This window comes from Spea bombifrons, chromosome 8 (assembly GCF_027358695.1).
Source record: "Spea bombifrons isolate aSpeBom1 chromosome 8, aSpeBom1.2.pri, whole genome shotgun sequence".
Classification (NCBI taxonomy): Eukaryota; Metazoa; Chordata; class Amphibia; order Anura; family Pelobatidae; genus Spea; species Spea bombifrons.
In genome coordinates, this window is record NC_071094.1 from 43,229,362 (window position 1) to 43,247,517 (window position 18,156).

General features: G+C 46.8%; 3 protein-coding genes and 1 long non-coding RNA gene across 5 annotated transcripts; 1 reads left to right on the plus strand and 3 right to left on the minus strand.

Annotated features, from left to right (window-relative positions):
• The first annotated feature begins 3,664 nt into the window (after positions 1-3,664).
• Positions 3,665-7,829, plus strand: DDAH2 (dimethylarginine dimethylaminohydrolase 2). Its single transcript, XM_053472551.1, has 7 exons — positions 3,665-3,812; positions 5,214-5,479; positions 5,580-5,679; positions 5,973-6,046; positions 6,294-6,413; positions 7,217-7,360; positions 7,652-7,829. Exons 1-7 carry the CDS (start codon positions 3,674-3,676, stop codon positions 7,766-7,768), a joined length of 960 nt encoding a protein of 319 aa, XP_053328526.1. The 5' UTR covers positions 3,665-3,673; the 3' UTR covers positions 7,769-7,829.
• A 1,472-nt stretch (positions 7,830-9,301) lies between these two features.
• Positions 9,302-12,675, minus strand: LOC128502675 (uncharacterized). Of its 2 annotated transcripts, XM_053472553.1 has the most exons (6): positions 12,113-12,675; positions 10,464-10,778; positions 10,038-10,155; positions 9,907-9,938; positions 9,608-9,666; positions 9,302-9,517 (listed from the first exon to the last, which is right to left on the minus strand). In XM_053472553.1, exons 1-6 carry the CDS (start codon positions 12,165-12,167, stop codon positions 9,413-9,415), a joined length of 684 nt encoding a protein of 227 aa, XP_053328528.1. In that variant the 5' UTR covers positions 12,168-12,675; the 3' UTR covers positions 9,302-9,412. The 2 variants fall into 2 exon arrangements, with proteins under 2 accessions (XP_053328528.1, XP_053328527.1); XM_053472552.1 differs by lacking the exon at positions 12,113-12,675 and having other exon boundaries at positions 10,464-11,054.
• A 511-nt stretch (positions 12,676-13,186) lies between these two features.
• Positions 13,187-14,286, minus strand: LOC128502677 (uncharacterized). The gene is made up of 2 exons (XR_008355158.1): positions 14,180-14,286; positions 13,187-13,582 (listed from the first exon to the last, which is right to left on the minus strand). It is a non-coding gene; the product is annotated as an uncharacterized LOC128502677 (long non-coding RNA).
• A 217-nt stretch (positions 14,287-14,503) lies between these two features.
• On the minus strand, positions 14,504-16,569 carry LOC128503906 (uncharacterized). Its single transcript, XM_053474101.1, has 3 exons — positions 16,469-16,569; positions 14,596-15,305; positions 14,504-14,554 (listed from the first exon to the last, which is right to left on the minus strand). Exons 1-3 carry the CDS (start codon positions 16,515-16,517, stop codon positions 14,504-14,506), a joined length of 810 nt encoding a protein of 269 aa, XP_053330076.1. The 5' UTR covers positions 16,518-16,569.
• Between the last annotated feature and the right edge of the window lie 1,587 nt (positions 16,570-18,156).

The following is an 18,156-nucleotide window of genomic DNA, read 5'->3' on the forward strand; positions in this document are numbered from 1 at the left end:
TGTCGAGGTTAAAGGGAGCTTGTGTGTAAGTATGAGTGCGTGTATCAGTTGCCAATACATGCCACCAAGTTTATACATGCGCGGCGACGTGTCCCATGACGCAGGCGTGTCGGGGCGCATTTAGAGGGATGGGGATGGAGCTGCGCCTTGTATTGCGACATCAGCCTCGGCTGTAAGGCGGCGCTTTATAGAGACTCCTCGCGCTTATCACACAAGAAACCGCAGAGGATGAGGCAGTGAAATGAGAAGAACACAGGATGGAGAACGGCTGCCTGCGAACACAGATACCCGCTATGTATAGACAGTGGCGGCTTCATACCTCCCAAGTGTCCCTCTGTGCGAGAGACAGTCCCTCCTTCCCCCACGGATCCCCCTTTCCTAGGAGCTCAGAGTGTTGGCCGCGGTGTATCTCGGGGTTCTGGGACACTCATTTTTTTTTATTTTTTAGTTAAATCCGTCCGTGACCAGCGATATCTTTACGTATAATGAATTAAAATTAATATTTAAAATGTAAAAGAAGAACGTGATATTTAGTAGTTAGCGTGTGGGGGGGGGTAGTGCGGAATAAGTTAGACGGGGGTAGTTTTAGGGTTAGGTGGGGGATAAAAAAATTGGCACGGAGTGACTGCGAGGTGCGTCTTCTCAGTACCGGACGAGGTCACTGGGTGGGCAACCAGGTCCAGGCAGATAAGGACTACTTGGAGACCCCAAAACTCACTTTTTTAAAGGACCCCCTACGGCATTTATCTCAAACACACGCGATGCGCTCCCCCCAGCTTAACAGGGGACTCAACACCTTTTACCACCAAAAAATAAATACCCCCACGTCAATAACGACGTCTCAGAACCACCCCGCTCTCAATTCCAAGACGTTCCAATGGACACAGACCCCGTCCGGCCATCGGGCCCCCCAGGGAAATGCCCAGGGGGCCGCTGCCCATCTCCACCCCATACTCACCCGTTTGGGATTGGGTGTTGCACCTTGGTCTGCGGCTGGATATACCGGCCGACGCGCTACCCGAGGATAAAAACTCCCGTAAAACGTTATTTTTAAATATTATATGTTATTATTAAATATATTATTATATGCCATCATTAAATATTATATGTTATATATATAATGTTATATTATATGGTATTATTAAATATATTATATTGTATGATATTATTAAATATATTATATTATCATATGCTATCATTAAATATTATATGTTATATATATAATGTTATATTATATGATATTATTAAATATATTATATTATTATATGCTATCATTAAATATTATATGTTATATATATAATGTTATATTATATGGTATTATTAAATATATTATATTGTATGATATTATTAAATATATTATATTATCATATGCTATCATTAAATATTGTATGTTATATATATAATGTTATATTATATGATATTATTAAATATATTATATTATTATATGGTATCATTAAATATTATATGTTATATATATAATGTTATATTATATGATATTATTAAATATATTATATTATTATATGCTATCATTAAATATTATATGTTGTTATTAAATATATTATATTATTATTTAATATTATATCAGGGGCAGTGATTATTTATTGATAAACGCCGCGCCTGTCTAAATGCCGTGTGTTAAGTGTTTAACCCGGAGCAGCTGGGGCAGTTTGTGCACTAACCTCGGGGTATAACTCTGAAAAAAAAAAGAAAGAAATTCACATAATTCAGAGTAGTAATAATATTAATAATAATAAATAATACATAGAAACCTAGAATCTGCCGGCAGATCGGCCCCATCCGGCCCCCGTCTAGTCGCCCGTTTCTCCTGCTGTAAAGACTGAAACCTCAATCAGTCGTCGGTCTCGTCTTAGATTCAGGAGCCGTGTGTCTATCCCATGCATGTTTAATACCCTCACTGTATTACCCTCTACCACCTCTGCTGGGAGGCTGTTCCACTTATCAACCACACTGTCGGTAAAGTAAAACCTCTTTACATTACAATAATAAGCACATTATTATAAAATAATAACAATTACATGTCTCAGAGATCCCCCCCCCCCGTAATTATGGGAATGAAGCCATTTCTATGGCTATGATTGGCATCTAGGGCAGATTTATATGCAGCGTACATGCAAGGGGGGGGGGCGCAATAACACATTATTCACACTACATGCCCCAAACCCCAGAGCCCCTCACTGTGTAGAGGTAATAAATAAAGAGCCCCTCCCTAATTGGAGGTATTATAGGCACTAATTGGCAGCATGCGGGGTATCTGGGCGGTTGCTGGGCTCCGGTAGGAGATGCCCGTGTACATGCGCGGGGTGAAAGGTGTGTGTCGGGTACCAGATGATTATTATGTATATGTATGTATTATGTGATATGATGTATTAGGAGGTGAGGCGTGTTTATGAGTATTATATATAGGTGTATTGGGCCCCTGCTCTGTGTATAGTGGGGAGGTATTGGGCCCCTGCTCTGTGTATAGTGGGGAGGTATTGGGCCCCTGCTCTGTGTATAGTGGGGAGGTATTGGGCCCCTGCTCTGTGTATAGTGGGGAGGTATTGGGCCCCTGCTCTGTGTATAGTGGGGGGGTATTGGGCCCCTGCTCTGTGTATAGTGGGGGGTATATTGGGCCCCTGCTCTGTGTATAGTGGGGGGTATTGGGCCCCTGCTCTGTGTATAGTGGGGGGGTATTGGGCCCCTGCTCTGTGTATAGTGGGGGGGTATATTGGGCCACTGCTCTGTGTATAGTGGGGGGTATTGGGCCCCTGCTCTGTGTATAGTGGGGGAGGGTATTGGGTCTCTGCTCTGTGTATAGTGGGGGGGTATATTGGGCCCCTGCTCTGTGTATAGTAGGGGGGTATATTGGGTCTCTGCTCTGTGTATAGTAGGGGGGGTATATTGGGCCCCTGCTCTGTGTATAGTGGGGGGTATTGGGCCCCTGCTCTGTGTATAGTGGGGGTTATTGGGCCCCTGCTCTGTGTATAGTAGGGGGGGTATATTGGGCCCCTGCTCTGTGTATAGTGGGGGGGTATTGGGCCCCTGCTCTGTGTATAGTGGGGGGGTATATTGTGTCCCTGCTCTGTGTATAGTGGGGGGGTATTGGGCCCCTGCTCTGTGTATAGTGGGGGGTATATTGGGCCCCTGCTCTGTGTATAGTGGGGGGTATTGGGTCCCTGCTCTGTGTATAGTAGGGGGGGTATATTGGGCCCCTGCTCTGTGTATAGTGGGGGGGTATATTGGGCCCCTGCTCTGTGTATAGTGGGGGGGGGGTATTGGGCCCCTGCTCTGTGTATAGTTGGGGGGTATTGGGCCCCTGCTCTGTGTATAGTGGGGGGGTATATTGTGTCCCTGCTCTGTGTATAGTGGGGGGGTATTGGGTCCCTGCTCTGTGTATAGTGGGGGGGTTTATTGGGCCCCTGCTCTGTGTATAGTGGGGGGGTATATTGGGCCCCTGCTCTGTGTATAGTGTGGGGGGGGGTATATTGTGTCCCTGCTCTGTGTATAGTGGGGGGTATATTGTGTCCCTGCTCTGTGTATAGTGGGGGGGTATTGGGCCCCTGCTCTGTGTATAGTGGGGGGGTATTGGGCCCCTGCTCTGTGTATAGTGGGGGGTATTGGCCCCGTCCTTGCAGGCTGTCTGTAGCAGGAGGCGGGGAGGGGAGGCAGCTGGATGGTGGGGAGGGGAGCTGATGATGCTGATGGGGGGTGGGGAGCCGCTGGGGTAGGAGGGAGGGGTAAGGGGGGTGCAGCAGTCTCGGTGACCCTTCGCTCTCTGCGGTTTGGGGACAAGGACGCGTCACGTGCCCGCGGTGAGTGTCTCGCCTCGCCCTGTCTGTCTCATGCCCTCCCTCTCGCCTCTCTCTGCCATTGCGTGCCAGGCGGTCTCTCTCCCTCCTCTCGAGGCATCCGTCTGACCCCCTGGCTGTCTCTGGCCGTCCGGTCCCTGTGACTGCCAGGCGCTGTCCCTGCTGCCCCTCTGTCTCTTTGTGTGTCGGGCTGTCTGCAGGGTGTGCCCGGCTGTCTCTCGTTCAGCTGTCTCTCTCCCCATGTTTTTTGGGTGTCTCCCTCTGTACATTGGGATGGCGTGTTTTTCATGGGATGTCTCTTGCAGTGATGGGCGCTTCCCCTGTCAGGATCTCTCTGTATAATGCTGTCACATCTTGATGTCTCTTGTATATGGGGGTCTCAGATCAGGGCCTCTGTATCGGGGGGTCTCACTATTACAATGATGTGACTGTCTCCGATGGGAGGTCTCGCTGTCTCGAAGTGAGATCTTTGTATCATTCTCGTCATGTTTCTGAATCGTGGGGGTCTCGGTGTCTCTTCTAGAATCTGTGATGTCTGTGATGTCTCTTAGCCGTGGGGGTCTTGGTGTGTCTCATCTAGTATCGGGGGTCTCGGTGTGTCTCATCTAGTATCGGGGGTCTGTTATGTCTCTTAGCTGTGGGGGTCTCGTGTCTTCGCATCACTATGTATTGTTTTGTATAGCGCCATCATATTCCGCAGCGCTGTACATCACATGTCTTCGCATTGTTACCATGTGCAGTACCCGGGGGTCTCATAGTATTCGTGGCATTGTGGGGGTCTCCTCCTCGTGTATTTTATAGGGGGTCTCATTCCCTCGCTCTGGGGTCTTTAACCCTCTGAGTCCCGTGTGGGGACCCTCGCAGCGTTAATGACATTTTTCTCAGTGTTCGTATGATTTTATTGGTTGAATGTCTTGCCAAAATCACTGCACAGCCAATCGGATACGGGCAGAGGAGGGGCGACGTATCCCAATGGCTGCCACCGCTGTCAGTCTGGCTAAGCTGGCCCACAGCTGGTATTCCAGATGCTACAGGCATGATTCCCATATCCATACAGGTGTATGTTACATACGTGTAATGTGTAGAGGAACATACAACATGTTATCTACAGTCAATAAACACATAGAAATTATTTTATTTAAGCCAATAAATATAGAAAGGATTTTATTTATAGTCAATTGAGATAAAGTACTTTACTGAGAGGGTAGTGGATAAGAGGAACAGTATCCCAGCAGAAGTGGTATGATATTAAACATGCATGGGATAGGTATACGGCTCCTGAATCTAAGACGACTGATTAAGGTTTTAATCTATAAAAGTGGTGAAGGGTTTTTTTCTGCCGTAGTGTTTTTTTTTACCCACTTACAGTCTTTTAACCCTTCTCGCCCCTTCCTGGGGCTCTAGAGATGGCTGGCCGATACACCCACGCCGTGGTCCGGGGGGTTCCCTCCTCCATGGCGCAGGAGGGGGACGGGCAGGTGGACCTGGCGAGGGCGCAGCGGGAGAGCGGAGTGTACTGCGGCATCTTGAGGCAGAAGCTGGGGCTGCAGGTGGTGGAGCTTCCCCCCAACGAGGAGCTGCCGCGGGGGCAGCTGACGGGGGACATGGCGGTGGTGATCGCGGACACCGCCCTGATCACGCGCCCGTCGGTCCCCGCCAGGAGGAAAGAGGTGAGTCCCTGTTTGCTTTTTCCTCCCCTTGCTGTGTGAGGCTGTGATTGGACGGGTTTCATGGTGGCGTCTGTCTGTCTGTCTGCCCCTCTCGCCCCAGACGGACGGGTTACAGAAGCTGTTCGAGGAGCTGAAATTCCGGGTGTGCGAGGTCACCGACGAGAGCGCCGCGCTGGACGCCAGCGACATCCTCTTCACGGGTGAGTGAATCATTCTGCCTGTCCTAGAGGGGCTAGACCCGCCTCCTATCACCCCCCTGGGTTAGTCCTAGAGGTATTGGTGTAGTCGTAGCAGTGATTTGCCCAATCATTGTGAGCCTAAAGTCCTAGAGGTACCTAGTCCTGTATAATAAATATATATAATATATATACATCTCTATATCTATCCCCTGAAGGTCAGTCTTAGGGGTACCTACCCACGTTCCTTTCTCGCTACATCAGTCCTAGAGGTGTCCGGTTCTACCCATCCCCCGCCCCTCTCTCTTGTGTTTCAGGAACAGAGATATTTGTGGGTGTGTCGAAATGGACCAACCTCCGAGGGGCAGAAATGGTGGCAAAAACCTACCAGGTATGGGCGGCTTCGTCCCCTGCACCACTTATTCCGCCCCATAATCCATTAAATGCTCTCTATCTTCCTGCGCCAACCGCATGCCTGTCTCTCCCCCCTCTCCATTCTGCCCTCACACTCCCTCTGTAATTCTGCCCCAACCGGGTACCCCAGACCCGTTTATTGCCCCCTCTGCCGTTCCTGCGCTGCGGGGCCGTCCCGGCTCCTCGTGCCTCTGCTGTTCCTGCGCTGATTTCTCTCCCTCTAGGATTACGCCGTCTCCACGATTCCAGTATCGGGGGATTTGCACCTCAAGAGTTTCTGCAGCATGGGGGGTCCCGATACTCTAATCATAGGGAGCAGCGACGCCGCCCGCAAGGCCCTGAAGGTAAGCCCCCCGGATGTGATGTCATGGCTTCTATATCTGTCTCTTTATGATGTCATGGCTTCAATATCTGTCTATATATGATGTCATGGCTTCTATATCGGTCCATATGATGTCATGGCTCCTGGTCGTTTGATGCCAGAATTTTTTTCCTGTGATGCCGTAGGATAAACCCTCAGTATGTAAACAAAATAAAATAAAACATTTTTTAAATGTAATTCGTTTTTTGATAAAGTTAAACCAGCGACTGTAATGCGTGTAATGGGGGTAATGCGTGTAATGTGGGGGTAATGCGTGTAATGTGGGTAATGCGTGTAGTGGGGGTAATGCGGGTAATGTGGGTAATGCGTGTAGTGGGGGTAATGCGTGTAGTGGGGGTAATGCGGGTAATGCGTGTAGTGGGGGGTAAAGCTGCTGTTCCACTTTGACATATCAATTACACGATAGTCGCAAATAATCCATAGCAGTTCTAAGGGAAATTTGGCCATTCTGGGAATGGTGTGTGTATATATATATATATTATTATATATTGGTGTGTGTGTGTATATATATATATATATTATTATATATTGGTGTGGATATATAATATATTATTTGTTTATTTTATTATAAATAGGGCCATTTAAAGATTCCCCCTCGCCGCGTGCGGCTGTTTATTTCCAGCTCCGTATTGTAGAGAAATTGTTGTTTTTGCTGCCTGACTCTGTTAACAGATTTATAATATAATTATTATATATATTTAGAGAATATTGGTAAAGAAGGTTTAACCAGTCGCTGACCGGAGTTTTTTTTCTATTTGTCTCCAGATGATGGAGCAGCTGACCGATCACCATTACGAGACCCTCACCGTTCCTGACGACCCCGCCGCTAACTGCATCTACGCCCGCGTCGGCCCCAAATCCAACGTCCTCGTTCACCGCAGTGCGGAGGAATTCCCTGACAGTGCGCAGGTACCGCGGACGCCCTGCATGTACTCTGCGCTGTCCTCTGACACTGGAGGGGGGAGTACTCTGCGCTGTCGTGTGATGCTGGATGGGGGGGAGTACTCTGCGCTGTCGTGTGATGCTGGCTGGGGGGGTACTCTGCGCTGTCGTATAACACACTCCATAATGTGCAGCGAGACTGTGTGTTGTCGCGTATTCCTGTGTACAGATACTCGGCATCACTCTAATATTATCCACAGCCGCCAGCTGACCCCCAGCAGATGTGGTATTTAACCTCTTGTGCCGTTTCTCTCCCAGGTCTTCCAGAAGCTTACGGATTACACGCTGGTGCCGGCTTCGTGCACAGAGGTGTCCAAGATCGGCGGCTGTCTGACGGCTTGCGCTATACTGATAAACCGCAAGCTGGACATTTGATCCATACGCTGCTCCGACGCCTGCATATCCGCCAGACTGAGGGGGGCCAGCCGCGCTCCTCGTGAGTGTCCGTGTACACTCACACTTCTCCTTGCTGCATACTTAGAGATCTGGGTTTAGATGTATACATACGTGCATTAAGCTGCCCCCTACACGTGTTCCTAGCGTGTTCGAGAGTAACGCATACTGTGCACGTATAGAGTGCACGTGTGTCTGCGGTGGACGGGCGCCTGGATACGTTTTGTATTTGGAGACTGTTACTGGAAGCCCCGATCCGTCTGATCGAGTATCGATTACCGATAATTACAAAAGCCGATTTATTCACCAACATTCCGTTGCTATAACGTAACCTTCCATCCCGGAATGTTGCTGGAGAAATGGCTTCCTTGTACGAGCTGTGATTTATTTAGAGGAAAGTAATCCAATATCCACATTCTAACCCAAAAATGCCACCTGTATAATAAATGTAGATGTAATTTACAGAAATGCCACTAGGTGGGGCACTTCCTCACTTTATTTAATTTTTTTAACAAAATGCAATTTTTACTTTTATTTTTTTATAATTTTTTTTGCTGGGTTTATCTAATTTTTGCAGACTCTCACTGTGGTTGGTTAACGGGGGAAACACTAAAAAATACTACTTTCTGGTGCTAAATTGTTAAACCCCTTTAACGTCATTCTGTCAAATCCCCATTTTGTCATGTTTTTGGTTTTTTTTCATAATTTAATACCCTCATTGCCCCCCTCCCCCCACCAACACACACTACACTTCAGTCTTCAAATTATAATCTCATTCTTCCAGAAAAAGCACTTCAGTACAATATGGATTTTAGTGACCCCTTTCAGTTTTTCCACCCCAAATCACTCTGCATCAATGCTGGACTCGATCGCTACATCGCAGCCTCATCCGACTATATGCTGGAAACTGACTTCTTTTTCTTTTGTAAACCTCTAAGTTTATAAATAAACGGCTTCAAGAATATTCCAAGATTTGTGTTTTTATTCTTCAAAAAATATTTATTCCCTGGAAAAAAAATAATAAAAAAACCCTGATTTATCATTTTAATAAAAGGGATGCAAAGAAAAATATTTGATTACTTAACTCTTTCATGATTCGCTACTCGGTTTCTATATAAAATACATTGTCAGATAATTAGCGATTTGATTTTGAAAAACATTCCCCCCCCCCCCGACGTGAGATCTAATGGCGGGCCGCCCTATATACAACATCCTTCATTAGAGTGCCTCCCAAGTGTCCTGCTTTTTACAGCACAGTCCTGATATTTTGGGTGTAGTCCTTATTTTGTATATAAGCATGTGGGTGGTCCCTCCCTGGCTCTAGACACGCCCCTAATACAGGTGTCCTGATTGGACACCGGGAGTATTTGGGGGTATCTGTAGCAGGATGGGGTATTTCCGGTCTCCCCATGTATTTGTGTGTGGGGGGGGTTTATTCTCTTGCTGCTTTCGCTAATCGTTATTTACCACCACCGTCGGTGAGCTGTGTGTAGTCCGGTCACTGCGCTTTAATCATACAGTATACGGGGCCAGCTCGGCCCTTCGCGCAGGAGAAGCTCGTGGCGACGTGGGACCTTCATCCTTAATTATCCCCGTAGTAACCGCGAGCGCCAGCGCCCCCCCAAGTCACATGATGCTAGCGTACACGGTGCCGCACGTGTTCCTGGGGAGTGGGGGGCGGGGCTTTTGGTGCAGCTGCAGCTCCACGTAGGACACGTTGTCAGAGTCCCCCTGCAGGGGTGGAATAAATAACTCCGCGTGAATAAACTCTCTGCGGTATCTCTTACCCGGAGCGGTAAAACCCCAGCAATCCCTTCTTACCTTTATCTCCTCGCTCAGCGCTCGGCTCCGTAAATCCTCTTCTGAGGAAGTCTTTTTATCTGCAACGTAAATTCAGGACTTCAAACTTCCAGAAAGTTAACAGTTAATTTTCTCCAAACCCCCCCCCAAAAAAATCACAAAATGAATCCAGTTCTGCTAAATCCTGTCTTATCACTGTAGCAACCGATGGAATGTTCCAATTAACAGCTACATTCTGTTGGTTGCTATGGTAACAAGATTGCTCTGTGAATAGCGTGAGGCCGAGGGAAACCGATCCCCAAAAAAAGACTCCGCGTTACCTTCAGCTCTCCTCTGCCGGACCGACTCGGTTCTGGAAAAAGAGAATGACAGTCACAGGCCGGACGGGACACGGAGTAACACGCAATGCACACGGGAACATGTATGAGCGCTGGCGTGTGCTAACCGGTACCTGCTCAGTTCCATCGCGTAGCAGGCCGAGGCGGTGCCGGTAACGATCAGTACGATGAGAATAACCACGGTGACCGTGACGCTGATCACCACCGTCTGCGTGACGCCACTGCTCGCCCCTGTAAAAGGTGAGAGTGACATATAACGCCCTGCAGGGGGAGGGGCAAGCTCACATTATCTTATGTCACCCTACAAGGGGAGGGGCAGATTCACAGCTCCTCCTGTCTGTCACCCAAGAGGGGCAAACTCACTGCTCCTCCTGTCCAAGTTGCCCTGCAGTGAATGGGGCAGAGTCATGGCCACTTTCTGCCTATGTCACCCTACAGGGGGAGGGGCGGGCTCACATCCCCTATGTCACCCTACAGGGGGAGGGGCAGACTCACAGCTCTCTCTTCTTAGACGTCGGACTGTTTATTAGCCCACTCACTCTCACTGTTGTCCGTCTCTCCCGGCTGGGCAGCTTGCGATGGTGTCAGGAGATACTCGGCACTGATTTGCGGGAATTCTGCCACTGAGCACCTCCAGCGGCCGTGGTTTCTCGGCTTCGCGGGGTCCAGGTTGTAGATGGCGTTAGGAAGGCTCTCCTTTTTGGATCGCAGAATGACCCCGTTTAATGACCAGCTGAACGTGACTTTCTTCTTGGGCAGCGCCTTGGTCTGGCACAGGCTGCATATGAGGGCGTTCGCGGCGTCGTTCAGCACCAAGTCCAGTGACGGCGGCGGAGACTGGTGAGATGAACATCCTGACGTCAGGGAAGGAGGCAGAAAAACAGTTTGGTGCAAGGAGACAGCAATAATGAAAATAGGACGGGCAGAAGCCTTCGGAATACCCCTCACTCTCATCACATATACATGTTACCTGGCTGGGGCTCACCTGGAGATCACCTTAAAGAGCGTGCAGCGCTCTCTGCTGGAGAGAGCTGGTACTACAGCAAACTCTGGACCGCGTCCCACGCCGAGCTTTTTCTAGGTTTTAATTTATATCCCTGGATGTGCGAATAATTAATGGGAATTCCCAACATTTCACTCCTGGTATCAGATTAAAATATCTTTTCAAAAAATGTAATTTTTGCCCCGTAATATAATGTTTTCAGGCAGCTGCTTATCAGCCATTTGTATGATTCTCACTCTGTTATCTGAGCCCCCAATCTACTCCCGACTCATACTGCCTGTGGGGAACAATAGAATGGCTCAGTCCTAATCAGCCAGTCGGACTCTGTAACTGAATGAAAGTCTATGGAGGGACGGACTTCATTAGCATCGCCATAAAGCATCAGCTCAGTGTGGTGTTTGAGCCGGGAAAGTCCAGGTCTGCAGATAAAGGACGTTTATTGGAACAAAATGAGATGAAAACCAGGTTTTTGTCAATACTGACCGACATTACTGTATACAGTGCTGGGGGTTATATTACTGTATACAGTGCTGGGGGTTATATTACTGTATACAGTGCTGGGGGTTATATTACTGTATACAGAGCTGGGGGTTATATTACTGTATACAGTGCTGGGGGTTATATTACTGTATACAGCGCTGGGGGGTTATATTACTGTATACAGTGCTGGGGGTTATATTACTGTATACAGCGCTGGGGGGTTATATCACTGTATACAGCGCTGGGGGTTATATTACTGTACACAGAGCTGGGGGGTTATATTACTGTATACAGCGCTGTGGGTTATATTACTGTATACAGCGCTGGGGGTTATATTACTGTATACAGCGCTGGGGGTTATATTACTGTATACAGTGCTGGGGGTTATGTTACTGTATACAGCGTTGGGGGTATATTACTGTATACAGCGCTGGGGGGTTATATTACTGTATACAGCGCTGGGGGTTATATTACTGTATACAGCGTTGGGGGTATATTACTGTATACAGCGCTGGGGGGTTATATTACTGTATACAGCGCTGGGGGTTATATTACTGTATACAGCGCTGGGGGTTATATTACTGTATACAGCGCTGGGGGGTTATATTACTGTATACAGCACTGGGGGTGGAGGTATTACTGTATATAGCGCTGGGGGGTTATTACTGGCTGGCCCGGTGACAGCCCATACACGCACACGCTTACCTTCCGTGCCGCAGCATGCCGGTATACTCAGCACCAGTATAAGTGTGAGCAGCATGTTTCTGTGTCTCGGTTCTTTTGTCTGTCGCAGTCTGTAGTGTCCAGCGAGGGGTTTCTATCAGTGACCCTTTTCTGTCTTTCTCTCTGTCTCTCCCCCTCTCTTTTTCAGTCTCTCTTTTCTCTCTTTTTTCCTGTTTCTCTCTCTCTCGCTCTCCCCCTCTGTCTCTCTCTCTCTGTCTTTTTGTCCGTTGTACTGTCTGTATGTCACTTTGCCCAGCTTCCTCTCTCTATTGCTGTCCCTCTCGTTCTATCTCTCTTTGCCCATTTCTCTGTCTCTCTTTGTTAGTTTCTCAGTCTGTGTCTCTCTGTCGCTGCCTCTGTCTCTCCAAGTCTTCCTTATTCTCTCCTTCCCTCTCCATCTGTCCTTCAGGAACTTACTAACTGTTATCACACCCCAGCAGCCTCTCCATGTCATGCACATTGTATGAGGTTATAAATACACGCACACGGAAATAAACACATGTACAGCTGGGTTCACTTATTTAACAAAAAGAGATAGATAGATAGATAGATAGATAGATAGATAGATAGATAGAGAGAGAGAGAGACAAAGTATTTCTTGGTACGAGGGGGAGTTGCAGTATTGGAGCCTGCCCCTGCTGACCCCGCCCCCGAGGTTCCTTGAACTTTTGATTCATGGAGATAAGTGGCCTTCAATGTTTTATTGAGCTATTTGAAGGTTATATATATCTTTCATTCAGTGGCGACCATTTTCAAACTAAAGAACGGTTCTGCATTGGCATTTAGGAAATCTGCGGAGAAAAGTGAAAAATAAAACAATTCGCCGTCGTCCCCTCTCATGGGTCACAGACTTAATGGTAAATTCTTCATTTAAAGTCCATTGGCTTGTATCCACATTGAACGGGTTGCCTTCTATGTTACCTGCAGTGCATTATGGGATAGCTCACGGTGCATTGTGGGTGCAGCAGATCGCATGCATCGTCCTACTTGCTGTCTAATCCCAGGGCGCCCCCTAGAGGTAAATCGCCTCGTCCTCCAGAGTGCAGAATGCAACAATTTTATTGCAATTTATCTCATCCTTTATTTAATTATTTAAAATAAAATTATCCGGGAACAATTTTGTAACGGAAAATGTAACAGATCAGCCAATTATGGGCTGTCACTCAAACACACAGCTTTCTTGCCCATGTCCTGTACACACCACGGTGGGATATCTACAAGCACACGAAGAATCTGGAACCCTTGCCGGGTTGTCTCTAAACAGAACTATATATAACCAATATTGCCTCCCGGGGTATATAACCACAACGGCCCACCCCGCCAACGTTGTCATTTTATGAGTCCATGAATGGATCTTTTGGAACAGTATCGTTACTGAAAAACAGCAGAGGATCGGTCAGTGATGGAGGACGAGAGGAAGGAGAATGAGGAGCGTGTGCGCCATCGCATCATCTGGGGAGAAGAAGAAGAAAGAAAATAACCACAGAGTATTCTCTTGAACTTCCCAATTTATAGGCAATAGGCAGGAGCCCATGGGCTGCTCTACAAGGGACTGACTGGCGAGAGACGTGCGGCGGCGCTCTTTGGGCCAGTTGGGGAGATAAGAGATCTGGAGGTCTTTGTATCTCTTCCTAGGGCAGAATGCCGGGATATAATGCCGTCGCCTCCTTATAAATGATTATAGAAGATTACATAGCATTCTGTTTCTTTAAATAATTAAGCTGACATTGTGACCATAATGGCCTACATCAGGCTTACAGGAACAGCTTTTTGTTGATGGATTCTCACACATTTCTTATTGTTTTTTGTGGGATATGATGTCATATCCTGATTCTCCTCGGAAGGAAGAGGCTGAGTGTAGGGGCAGGAAACCCTTGGAATGGTAAAACTTGGAATGTTTCTTGGGTCAGGTCTAGAGCAGCAGCCCCTGTAAATACATCACTTCTCACAACTAAAAATAACCCCTCTTTGCTCCGTTAGTCCACCTAATTAACCCTATCTAACCCTACGTACGCTATCTCACCCTTCAAACACTCAAAAACGACTCACATGTTCTTATAGTTCCGATGGATTTCAGGGTTGTACCGGCTGATGTTGGGCGAGTCTTGGTTTCTACACACGAGTCGTTTCCCGTTGAAGGAGTCGGTGGCGGCTGATGTTGGGCGAGTCTTGGTTTCTACACACGAGTCGTTTCCCGTTGAAGGAGTCGCTGGCGGCTGACAGCTGGTTTCTGAGCTCGTTATCCCCCAAGACGAAAACGTGGATTGAGCCGTTTCCCCAACTGTGGAAGAGGCTGAAGTGGTGGTGGAGTATGGTTGGTGTCTGGTCTTACCGCTGGAAACCGTGGTTGATGATGGTTCTTGCTCCCTGGTTTTAGTGATGAGTGAGGTCTTTGCCGTACTGGTTGCCCAAACGATTGAGGTGCTTGGGATTGTGGTGGTTATCAAAGATTCGCATGCATATACTGAGATGGAGGCTTCTGTGGCTGTTTGGCCGTATCCCCAGGATCCAATAGTAACCTCCGCATTCTTAGTGTTGATTGAGACAAACTCAATAAATACCGACGCAGAGTTGTTGGGGCTGGCACATAGGCGAGGCTTCACCGAGAATCCTGTGCTGATTTCTATGGTCAGCGTCAGCAATTGATCGGTCAAGCCGACGGCGTAGACTTGGGTCTGGTTGGGTTGGGTTCCCACCGACACACTTACGATCAGTTCCGGAATCCTCTCTTCCATCTTGCACGATTTACTAGATATGAATGAAGACTCATTCTCTGGGTTTCCATTCTCCGGCGTGGAAGGAATTACCGATCTTGGTCCGCCATTAGTTTCAGGACTAGAAGAAGGATTTGTAGGATCTCCAGATGGGTTCATCAACGTCGTGCCGTTCACAGCATTTATCTTGTAATAGACTGTAGATAATGTGGGTGAATCCGTTGTGATGGACAGCACCTTTGTGTTACTCTTCCCGGTTTGTGGTATGGAAACATTGACAACCGCTTCTTTTGTAATTCCTATGACGCCGAAACCGCAGTAATTGACATATGGCGACATGGTTGAGTTGGAAATGTTGGAGGCAAATGTTAATGGCTTCTTGTAAGAAGTTTTCTTGCTACCAGTACGAGGATTTTGGTGTTTCATCAACACAAAGGGTTTATCCGACGCTTGGCCGGCCTCTGTCAAAAGAAACCACGGAGCAGGTAACGCATGTAGTACAACCAGGGAGAGTCTGGCACCATTCAGCCCGAGGGCCAGTAGTACACAGAATCTTAGAGTCAGAGGAACATAGAATCTGACGGCAGGTGGTTGCCATATATATGAAGAAGAGGATAGATTGGGGATCTGGGGATCACAAGCTAATTTTGGCTTCTCTTGGATCTATATGACAACATCTGCCTTACGAAAAAATTACCGCATTTTTTCTGAAGTAATACTGCACTTCTACTGCACTTTTTTTTATTTTGCAAACCTACTTCAATGTACTGCAACTTTATTGCATTTGTACTTCCTTACAAAAATCACTGCACGTGGGTGTGCATTATAGTGTTGAAGTTCATGCTATAGTGAGTAACGGTTATAATGGTTAATATTAAAAAAAATTATCAGGAAATACTGAAGGATTGCAACATTTATAGATTGGGGTAGATAGAAACCTTATGGATACATGAAGTTAAATAAAGTATCGGAGGGAAGTATGTTTTGAGGCTTGAGCGTAATATTATTAATATAATGATTACCGTATATATTTTTATATGTTATTTTATTATTATAGAGTGGTGTGTAAGTGGAATTGTCTTCAAGCAGTAGGGTTTGTATCGTCTGTCAGATTGTATGTTTCTGTTTGTATCCGTCAGCCACGCCGCCATCTTCCCAAAACACCTGAGCAGTGAGTGGGTTTGCTGAGATTCTGATGATTACAAGACAGATACACAGCCACCCATCCCCTAAACCTCGAGGCTTAGGAAGTTTTTCTTTACTAAGCGGGTGATAGATAAGTGGAACAGCCTCCCAGCAGAAGTGGTAGAGGGCAATACAGGGATAGGTGTACGGCTCCTGAATCTAAGACAAGACGAAGGCCCGGCTAGTCGCCCGTTTCTCCTGCTGTAGAGACTCAAACCTTAATCAGTCGTTGGTCTCATTTTAGATTCAGGATCCATTTTTAATACCCTCACTGTATTACCCTCTACCACTTCTGCTGGGAGAATGTTCCACTTATCTACTACCCTCTCAGTAAAGTAAATAGCAGAAATGTCCCATTTTGGATACAGTTATGTCCTTCTAAGAATAAACATTCTGTTCTCTGACTCTAGAGCTCTCACCCTTCCCGATCCTTACTTACCGAACGCAAACAAACCCAAAAGGAGCAGCAGCCTTCGCCCAAACGCCATCCCTCCCGTCTAATGCCGCAGTCTGCCGGGCAGCAGGGGACCTTCCTTTTATATGAAAATCCTCTTTATAAGGAAATATTCAGAAGTTTTCATATCAAAGGTCCTTTACAGGACTCCTTCTCAGAGGGAATTCTTATCTACTGCGCTGCTGATAAACTCTGCTTATCCAACGTTCGCTATCACTTCACCATGCGCGGCGTCACTCCAGAGTCAGACTAAAGTGTCCAAATTTCCCTGTACAGAATGTGCTCGTGACTCCGGGACCCCAAACTATTTGCCAAATAAAACTTGAACAAAAATTGAACAAATATTGTAGACTATATCAAAAGTTTGGGGTCACTGAGCTGTTTCTATGGAAAACAAGAACATGAAACTCCCATTAAAAATCAGCCGTTTCCAGCTGCAACATTAACCCTGTCTGCGCTGGATTTCCCATCCATGTCATGTTTTTTTTAATGGGTAAAATACGTGGAGCGCTGGAGAAAGTCAGGTTTTAGAAGCATTCTGTCGGTCTCAGGTTTCAGACTTTGTAAATATTTAGTGGAAATGAAGCTCGCGCCACCACATGCGATCACCAGATAACGTAATCGCGTTCCTTGGAGATCACGGAAAGCGGCGGTTATTTCCTGATCGCGCTATAAAATGTCAGAGGAAGGTCGCAATTGTTTGGTCCAATTAAGGCTGAAATTGAACATTTTGTCAGCTCAGTGAAGTTCATCTTGTCCCCCAACTCCCAGAGGTTCGTCGTGGATACTAACAGAGTTTGACTTGAGTTGAGTTGGTGGTTGAGTTGAAAATAGGACTTCAGCTTCACCAAATCAACTCACCGAGAGGAGGCAACTCAACCCGGTTCTCATTAAACTCGATAGGTAGGAGGTAGACGGAAGACGTTCTCTCAAGTTCTCCTCCCTTTTCCATAAATGACCGTGTTATTTAACCTATCCTTTTATCTTCTGACCATTGTTACTTCAGTTGTTTAGCAGATATATATTTCTGTTACTCCTTCGAGAGACAACACCGGAGAGACGCTCTAGAGATGCGCTGCCGGTCTCGGTATAGTGTATGATGATGATGATGATGATGATGATGACGACGTACATCTGTGTGGTTTGCTGTCAGAAATCAGCTGCCTATCAAGTTCAACAGAATCTCTACCTCTGCATGTTAAATGCATACAGTTATTTAATAATATTATCATTGCATGCGCTCTACATGATGGGTCCCTTACAATGGCCCTGGAAATGGCTAAGATATGTTAGAGCTTTAAAAATATAGATTGACAAGGATGGACCATACCATAAATACATAGTCATTTTACTAAAACATCTTAATTTTGGGCATGCCCTTCACAAGTGCTTCTCTAGCCTGTACACTAGGGGGCACCGTGGACTAATAAATATAATATGGTAAAAAAAAATGCATTTTACCCAAGTTCTATTTTACCAAAAAGTAACTCATGAAATGGGTTGGGGGGTCTGAGTTTCCCCATCATCCTTTTTTCCTATAATATATACTGCCAGGATGTTTTACTGTGGTGTGGGGTGGCCTAAGGTCAAAGAAAGCAGGTCACCATGGACCACTAATCCAGATCTGGGATACAGGGATACGGGTCACGCGAGGGCAGGTGGGAGTATCAGAA